The sequence below is a fragment of the Erithacus rubecula genome, assembly GCF_903797595.1.
Source record: "Erithacus rubecula genome assembly, chromosome: 17".
NCBI classification, from domain to species: Eukaryota; Metazoa; Chordata; class Aves; order Passeriformes; family Muscicapidae; genus Erithacus; species Erithacus rubecula.
In genome coordinates this window covers 14,168,959-14,178,020 of record NC_136669.1, presented here as the reverse complement: position 1 = coordinate 14,178,020, position 9,062 = coordinate 14,168,959, and the positions used below count along the sequence as shown (strand labels likewise).

At 51.7% G+C, this 9,062-nt stretch overlaps 1 protein-coding gene across 1 annotated transcript; it reads right to left on the bottom strand.

The window, feature by feature from the left end:
* Window positions 1-2,957: 2,957 nt before the first annotated feature.
* NME3 (NME/NM23 nucleoside diphosphate kinase 3) lies at window positions 2,958-5,578 on the bottom strand. The gene is given in 6 exon segments (XM_079320855.1): window positions 2,958-3,387; window positions 4,082-4,194; window positions 4,641-4,742; window positions 5,065-5,195; window positions 5,456-5,524; window positions 5,527-5,578. Coding segments are annotated over 6 exon segments (570 nt in total). The 5' UTR covers window positions 5,564-5,578; the 3' UTR covers window positions 2,958-3,269.
* Window positions 5,579-9,062: the final 3,484 nt, after the last annotated feature.

Genomic DNA, 9,062 nt, shown 5'->3' with positions numbered 1-9,062 from the left:
TGGTTTGGGGTTTTAGCAAAGCTTTTGATAGCATCTCTAACATTCTCTTGGATAAACTGTCCCTCACACAGCTCCACAAGTATCTCTTAACATGGGTGAGCAGCCAGTGCCAGGTGAAGCTCAAAGGGTTACAGTAAATGGGGTCACACCAGACAGTCACCATGGGCGACTGTGCAGGGCTCTATTTGAGGGCTGGTGCTCTTGCATGTTTCTATAAATGATTCAGGAATTGAACATACATTAGGAATTGAACATATATTCACTGTTGGCAAACAACAGTGAACTGGAAGGGACTGTGGAGGCCCCAGAGGGGAGCCAGAACCTGTGTGAAATTGAGAAGCAGCAATGCTGGACTCTGCACTTGGGACAGGGCTGTACACACAGTGTGGGGGATGAGAGGCTGGAGAGCAGCCCAGCAAACAGACCTGGGGGTTTATGGCAACTTCAATAGGAGCCATCAATGACAGCAAAAAGAGCCAACCCTATCCTGGGCTACAGCTTGGCTCAGGGAGGGGACTGTCCTGCTTGGCACTGGGGCTGGAGCTCTGTGTTCCCACTAATGGTGCTGGGAGCAAAACTGTGGAGACAACAGCTCAAAAGCCATTTCCCATCCCATAACATATTTAACCCTCTTTCATGATCCAATACTCTGTTTGTGTTTGGCTGACAGCACCAGCTCAGACCTAACTCCTCAGCAAATGCACTGCTTGAAATCCAGGGAAAAGCCCCAGGAGCAGAAACCAGAGTCTGACATGGGGTTGGCATCCAGCCAAGAGGATGGTGCAGAGCTCCTACAGTGTGCCCAGTCACAACAGCCAGAAACTAAAACATGAGAAGTCCACCTCAACATGAGGAAGAATTTCCTTACACTGAGAGTGGCAAAGCAGGGAGCAGGTGACACGGGAGGACATTCCAAACCCACCTGGACATATTCTTGTGACAGCTGCTCCATGTGACCCTGCTCTGACAGGGAACTGAATGATCTCCAGAGGTCCTTTCCAACCCCAACTATTCTGGGATTCTGTGAGTCCTGCAGGAGCACAGAGCCTGCTGGTTCTGCTGCCAAGAGCGTGTGGTGCTGCAGCAGCAGCCTGGCTTCACTGAACATCACCCCAGCCACTGGTTTGGTAGGAAGCACAAGAGCCCTGCACAGGATCTCTGCTGCCTTCACCTCCTCCAGCTCTGACACACAACTGCTGCAGCCAAAACCTCCCCTCCACGCTGCTGCCCAGCCTGTTTTTCACAAGCACCTGCAGCCTCCTGCCTTCAAGGGCCCTAACAACAACAACAGACAGCTTCTACTTTTATTATTACAGTTTAACACAGTCATGGACAGAGGAGAAGCAGCAGGAACCAACATGCAAAGCAATCAGAAGTCCCCAGGAGCTGGAGGAAGACCACCCAGAGCTCAGCTCCTGCCCTGCTCCCAGCAGTGCCTCTGGGGCCCTTCCCTGCAGCTGCTGCTCCATCGTGCCCCAGAGCAGGACAAGGTCATGGCAGACACCAAACCTACACACACAGAGGAGAGCACTGGGATTGTGTCAGTGAGGTCTGCTACCTGACAGGAGTTCAGTGGGCTTTGAGACCAGGAGGACATCTAAAATCTCATCCATGTAGACAGGGAGAAGAGGGATCCTTCAGGAAGAGCCAACAGCAGGAGATGAAGCTCAGGTATTTGGCAGAGTTTTTCTGTGTCAGAGCTAGCAGCTCTTGGTGCCAACAGCTTTTCTCAATGCATCTGTTAAACAACAAATGTGGCCTTCCTCCCACTCACTTCACTTCATCAGCATCTTCTCCTACAGCCCTGCTGCAGCCAGACTCCAAGTTCAGCCAAGTGGACAAGGTCCAGGAACAAACAGGATCTGTCAAGTATTTAGAGCTGGACACAGGTGCCTGGAGAAGGCCCCAAGGCAGGAGGAGCCTTGGCTGAGGCAGCTGGACAGCCCCACTCACTGAAGGGAGGTGTCCCAGCTCTGCCCTGCTCAGCCCCACCACCCTAGAGCCAGCACAGAGTGGAAGTGGGGGTGACTTTGCCCTCATTCCCCAGCACCTACACAGCTCAGGAATCCAAAGGGACAGGCTCTTAGGGCACAGGTCAGATTCATCCTGCACACAGGATGCCCTGGGGAACTTGTTCCCTCAGTTTCAACCTGCCCTGCTCCATGGCAGGATTCCATGTCACTGGCCCTGTCCTTGTGCTCTGGTGAGGCTGCACAGGGAGCTCAGACACAGCACAGCTCTGAGAGCTGGGTGCCCCAAGGGCAGCTCACAGGTGGTGTCCAGCCCATTGCAAACTGGTTTCCAGATACCCTCCTAGCAGGAAAGCTCTACTGCAAGCTCTCAGGAGGACAAGGAAGACCCTGGGCTCTGCCACAGCTCACTGCTAGGACTCCAAGCCTGTGCTGTGCACAAGGGAGAACTAAATACTCCCCTAAATAGTCCTTCCTGAACCCCAGATCCACAAATCCTTTTCTGCTCTCTCTCCCCCTTCTATTCCTGTGGCTGCCCCAGTCCTGCTGCTTCACATCAGTGACCATGGAGGGACAGTCTGGTGTCAGGCTGGGTCAGGGCTGTGCAGCCCCAGAGAAGCAGAGCAGACCTGGAGGAGCTTCCCACTCCCAGCAGCCACAGCCCAGGAGGCAGAGCCTGAGGAATTGTGTGTTTAACAGCATTTGGAGAACCTTCCTTCCATGGACTCACTCATCACATCTGAATCTGGGTGAGCTTGTGCCAGCACCAGCACACCAAGGGAGAGAGAGATGTCCTGTCCTTCATTCCTTGTGTTGGAATAAACTCCAATATGAGAATTTGCTCCCTTATCCTACAGCAGCCCAATTCTTTAAAAGCCTTTGGTGAAAAGCCTTCTAGAAATGCAGGTAGATTGCCAAGCCCATCACCTTGTGACCAGCACCTCTCCCAGCAGCAAGGAAAATGCATTCTCCTGTTCCAGGCAGGGATGAGAACACCCAGGAAGGGGCCAAGAGCCCAAGTTTTACTTCAGTGAATCAGCTTGAGCTACTTGAGATTTAAGATGCTGCAGCAAACAGAGAAACAGAATCAACTACTTACTAGAGCAGAGAGAGAAAAAAAAGAAACAGCTCCCCTTGGTAGGAGCTGAACCACAGAGTTCCACACACAGCCCAGCTCCCAGGATCCCACAGGCAGAAGAATCCCACAGAGGATCTGCAGCCAGCCCCAGCAGCTGCCATGAAATGGATGGAAATGTCCTGTGTGCCAGCAGGAAGGTGAACTGCCCCTGGGGCTGCTCTTCACTCGTAGATCCAGCGTGCAGCTGTGTCCTCCCAGCAGGGCAGCTCCTCGGGGCGGAACCAGAGCGAGATCTCCTGCTGGGCACTCTGCACAGAGTCACTGCCATGGATCACGTTCCTGGGGACAAGGACAAAGGCAGCAGCTCCAAGCAAGCTCAGAAAGGTGCCACAGGAATGCTGCAGCCTGCAAAATTCCCCCTTGACCAATTTCATTAAAGCAATGGAGCCGGTCCTATCACACACCCCTCATCCTTCCAGCAGTTCCCAGCATTCTCTCATCCTATGCTGAAGAACCATTTGTTTGCTACAACAGGAGCTGCAAGTGGCTGTAGCTCTGGGATTTGCATTTTTTATGACAGTGATTCCAGCTGTGCCTTCCATTAAAGCAGGTTTGGTATCAGACACCAGGAAATAGAGATCTAAGCCAGGATGGTTCAGTAAGAGCTGTGTCTACCACAAGCCAGGCTGGGGTCACCCAAGGTCACTCTCCATGTATATTTACCTGCTCCCACAAAAGGGCTGAATGGGAGCCTCCTTTCCTCTTCACAGCCTGACAGTCCCATTTACCAGAGGAAAACAGGCAAACTCCACCTGCTTTCAACAGAGGACTCAGGAGGAAGGAAAGACACAACCCAGGCTCTTCCTCCTACTAAAGCCAAGCCCGGGAAGCAGAGCTCAACTCTGGTCTGAGCACAAAAGGGAGAACTGCTCTGGGAATGCAGACTCATGTGGGTGGCTTGGGCAGTCTGACAGAGGAATGCCTGGACAGGATGCCCTGAAACACTGAGGGAAGAAGAAGTCAAAGCTCTCACTTGCCAACTTCAACACAGAAGTCCCCTCGGATGGTGCCAGGCCTGGATTCAGCTGGATTGGTCTCCCCGATCATGGTGCGAACTGTCTTCACCACATCCAGGCCCTGCCAGACCTGCAGGACAGCAAAACCAGGATCAGCTTCCACAACTGCTCCAGCAGGTCACATCTGCCCTCTGAATTCCCCACCAGATCCACCTGGGTGAGAGATAGGAAGGGGTCTCTCCAAATTATTCTTCCAAAGTTGATTTTAGAAAATAAGCCAAATTGTCTGTGGATTTTTCCCCATCCCTGGAAGTGCTCAAAGTCAGGCTGCATGGGGCTTGGAGCAGCCTGGGATAGTGGAAGGTGTCCCTGCCCATGGCAGGGGGTGGAAAGAGGCCTTTAAGGTCCCTTCCAACCCATTCTATGATTTAATGTACAACAGAAAACATCCCTGCAGTTCATTAGAGACCCTCTGAGGGGAGATATCACCTCACTTCCACTGTGCCAACAGCCAGTGCTGCTGGCACCTTGCACTGTGTGCCTGTCCCCTGGTGCAGGGTCCTGGCCAGCACTCACCATGGCCACGATGGGCCCGGAGCTCATGTACTTCACCAGGCGGCTGTAGAAGGGACGGTCCCGGAGGGAGATGTAGTGTTCCTTCAGCAGCTCCTCCGAGGCCTGCACAGAGCACACGGGGGGATCTGGGCAAGGGCTGCGCCTCAGGGATGCAGAGAATTAAGAGAATTAAGCTCTTGCACAGATGCTCAGTTCCAGGAGTGAAACAGCAGGAGTTTCCAGTGCCAGCTTACAGTGACAAGCCTGGAGCAGGGGCACAGCCAAGGACAGACACGCTCCCCACAGCTGGAATCACCCCTGCCAGCACCACCTCTCCTCTGAGCTGTGAGGATTTGGTGCTGGAATGACAGCAGCAGGCTGGGTGACAGGCAGGACCCCCAGCAGGCTGCAGGGACCCCCAGCCTGGGTGGGCCCGGCCGCTCACCTGCAGCAGCTTCATCCCCACCAGCTGCAGCCCCTTCCTCTCGAAGCGCCGGATGATCTCCCCGACCAGGCGCCGCTGGACCCCGTCCGGTTTGATGGCCACGAAGGTTCGTTCATTGACGCCGCTGAAGGCTGCAGGGAGAGGGCAGAGCTCTGAGGGGGGAAGGAGAGGCCTGGGGGGTAGCAGGCCCTCAGCCGTGGGGACACAGGGGGGTTCCCGGGTTCCCGCAGAGGAGGGCAGCGCGCTCCTGCCCGCGGCCATGGGGCGCAGAGGGCACGGGGACAAGGGGGCCCTGGCCGGGCCTTCAGCTGCGGGTCTCTCCCGGCCCTCAGGCACAAGGGGAGTGGGGATCCCCCAGACCCAGGGCCGAGGGTCCCGTCCCGTTCCGTACCAGTGTGGAAGAGGCCGGCGAAGAGCCCCAGCACCAGGCAGATCATGGCGGCGCCGCTCTTAAAGGGGACGTGCTGCCCCGCGCTGTCACCGCCCCCCGCGGAACCATCGTGCCGGGGACGCGGAGCGGCGGGGCCGAGACGCGGGGCACCCGGAACGGCCCGTTCCCATGGCGACGGCGGGGCCTGGTGCCTACCGGGCCCGGAGAGGGACACAAGGCTCCACCCGTGGCCTCCTTGCTGCCGCTCTGAGCTCCCCTGTGCCGCTGGCCCGGCCACAACGTCCCTGGTGTTTATGAGTCTGCTTTGCTTCGCTGTCCCTGCCATTGCGGTGGTTAGACTGGTCCGCTTATGGTGGGGCAGCTGTTGTGGTACTGAGCAGCTCCTCCAGCTCGGGCAGGCCCAGGCTGGCACCTCAGGAAGAGGAGCACTGAGCTTCCCGGGTGTTCTGCTCCCTCTCCTCTGTTCAGGTCTTGGTTGTGTAAGGGAAATTAACCCACAAACACCAGAGGTTTATGTCCAAAAAGGAGACAGAGGAGTCCTTTTTGCTTTATTCGAATAAAGGGAGAGGCCATGGGGCATTCCCCTGGGATCTCTCAAATTTTTGGAGGACGCAGCCTCCCTTTTTATCCTATTTTCCCGGCCGCTTTTCCCTCTCTCTTTCCCCATTGGCTGAGGTACTCGAGAGGCACAGACTTCCCGGAACGCCTGACACCTGACATTCCCCTCTAATGTATAACCCTCCCTTTTAATTTTTAATTCTTGTAGAATTCAGTTTTCCCCCTCCCCGTTGCTTCTTTCATCTTCTGTTACCCAATTTTATTTACCAGCAAACCTACAGTTTGTTTGTAAAGGCAAATCTCTTTTTCCATTCATCAATCAGTGTAATCCCTCCCATTGTTTCTTTTATCTATAGGTGCTAACTTTACCTACCAACAGATCTACAGTTTGTTTGTAAAGACAAATGTAACATTCCTCTCAATCCCTCCTCTTTTATTTTTAGTAATTGTCTTTACAAACTTTAGCTATCATTGTCTTAATTTCTTGTTCTTGTGTCCTTTTTGGTTTTGCAATTATTTGCAATGACATCAATTTCTGTCCTTTTGTAGCCAGCTCTGGGTCAGTAGGCATGGCTATAACTTGCATCCCCTTGATCACATGTTGAATAAGTTGTATTAAGCAAGGGATCATGCATGGTAAAAGAGTAGAGTTGCTACAGCACATAAGAAGAAAAAAAAGCAGTTGTTTAACCCACAGTCCACCAGGTAGCCATGAAAACATGTCCCATTCCCATCCTTTCCATGTTTGGACAGGTACATGAGCTAACTTTCTTATTCCTTTTGCTATTTGTTTCACCACTTTTCTATTGTCATTTATTTGCAAACAGCAGTTTGAGTCATTTAATTTGCCACACACGCCCCCTTCTTTTGCTAATAAGTAGTCTAATACCATCCGGTGTTGAAAGATTGCATTTCTCATCTGAGTAGATTGGTCAGCAAGAAGGTCAAGAGCTGTAGCTGTCTGGTTACTTACTATTTCAAAGACAGCTTGTAACCTAATTATCCGATTTGAATTATAAATGGGTTCTCTGGCACCTGATATTAATTCACTAGGATTCCAAGTGGCTGGGCCATAGTGTTGTATGATTCGTTCAGGTGGCCACTCATCATTACCCCACTTTTGGCTGCTCCCCCCAGCCAAGGATACATCAATTGACCGCTTTTCCCTGATTAGATCATCATATACCTTGATTCCTAACTGGTTTCCCTGAACTTGTGGTAGCAGAAAGAACAGAGGTCTGATATATCCCACATAACATATTCCTGACCAGTTTGGGGGTAACCTGCGATAGGCATATTGGCCACAAATCCAGTAATGCCCCTTTAAAGCCCACATCCCGTTGGCAAAGGGACCTTCCCAATTTTCATGATCTACTGGGGGGTCAAAATATAGCTTGCTTCCTGGGCCTAGTGGTCCCCCAAGAATAGTTGCCCCACCATAAGAATCACAGTATTTGCACTTCCATGCTCCCACATGAGGTTTCCAGCTGCAGTTACATCCCAGATCTGTTTTATTAGATTGGGACCAGAACCTGCTAAAAAGAGTTCGAGTTCCATTCCGGTGTTGCCACTTCCACTGATAGTCACGAACAACATGTGTCCTACTTGTGGAATTATCTCAGGGGCAGCTTAAAAATAAGGAGTCAAAAAACTTATCCCTCTCCACTGCTTTACAGCCTTCCAAATCTTTCTGGTAAGTATGGTAGGAACACTTTACCCAACTACCATTTGAGAGCTTAACATGAGTTTGATTCCATCTGCCCTGATATCTGGAACACTCATAAGGAAGGCATTTGGGGTCCAACAATCTAAATCCAAAGATAAAGTCCAGTTACAAACACTTTTCCCCACGTATATGCTTCCTGTTCTATTTAGACAATAAGTGCCTCTTTCAGAAGAATGAAGCCGCCATGGACTTCCTTCTTCATCCCAGAATCCTGTTCCATTATGGACTTCACTCAGGGTGCTAACCCACCATTTAGGTTGGCCACCCATGGCCAGTTTTCAGATCCTCCTGGCCCCCCACAGACCCAGCAATTGCTAAGGTTAAAGGTTTTTGCTACTTCTTCTCCTAAGGTTAAAAACTTATTTTCTGATTCCTGGCCCCATCCTAACTGACAGTATAAAGGTAAGATCACTAAGAGAAACATTCTAACTGGGTTATGTAATTCCCTAACCTAATTTTTACTTTCACGTTGTCTTCTGCACCTGTGGTGAGTGAAGGCACAGAAACAGCTTAATATAAAGGAAAACAGTGACAGCAAAGGGCTGGCCCCCCAGTGACTGGAGATCTGAGAGGTGGGATGCTCACACAAACTTATTTCAGCAGGCAGTCCGTGGGTAGGCACACGAGGCTTCCCTCGATGTCAACACACTTGCTACTGCTCCAGTCCATCCCTGCGGAGTGTCAGTCGCGGCTTCCCATCCTTCTCCTCCAGCTGAGATGTCCAAATCTCTGGGGCCTTAGAGACCTTGACCCGAGTGTGATGGGTCCACCCGTGTTCAGCTGTCTTGACGGCTGTTTCTGTGGTCAGCAACACCTGGAAAGGTCCACGCCACTTCACCACCAGCGGTGCTTCTTTATACTCCTTAACTAGGACCCAATCTCCTGGCTGGATGTTGTGAACAGCAAAGTCCAATGGCAGAGTCTGTGCCAGCTGAGCCTCCTGTCGAAGAGATTTCACAAGAGACAGTACCCGAGACACATAATGCTTCAAATACACATCACTTATCTCTATCCCCCCACTAGGCTGAGAGTTGCAAGGATAAAGAATTCCAAACATTAACTTAATTGAATATCTTCCCTGGGTCTGGCCCTTATTCTTGCCAAAGCCAGGGGCAGGAGCAGTACCCACGGCATCTTGGTTTCTATTACCAGCTTCAGAAGGCGTTTCTTTATTTCTCCATTCATTCTTTCAACCCGACCCGAACTTTGGGGGTGCCAGGGGGTGTGCAGGTTCCATTGTATTCCTAAAGCAGCCATAACTCTTTGAAGAATTTTTCCTGTAAAAATGAGTTCCCTATCTGAGTCTATTGCTTCCACAATTCC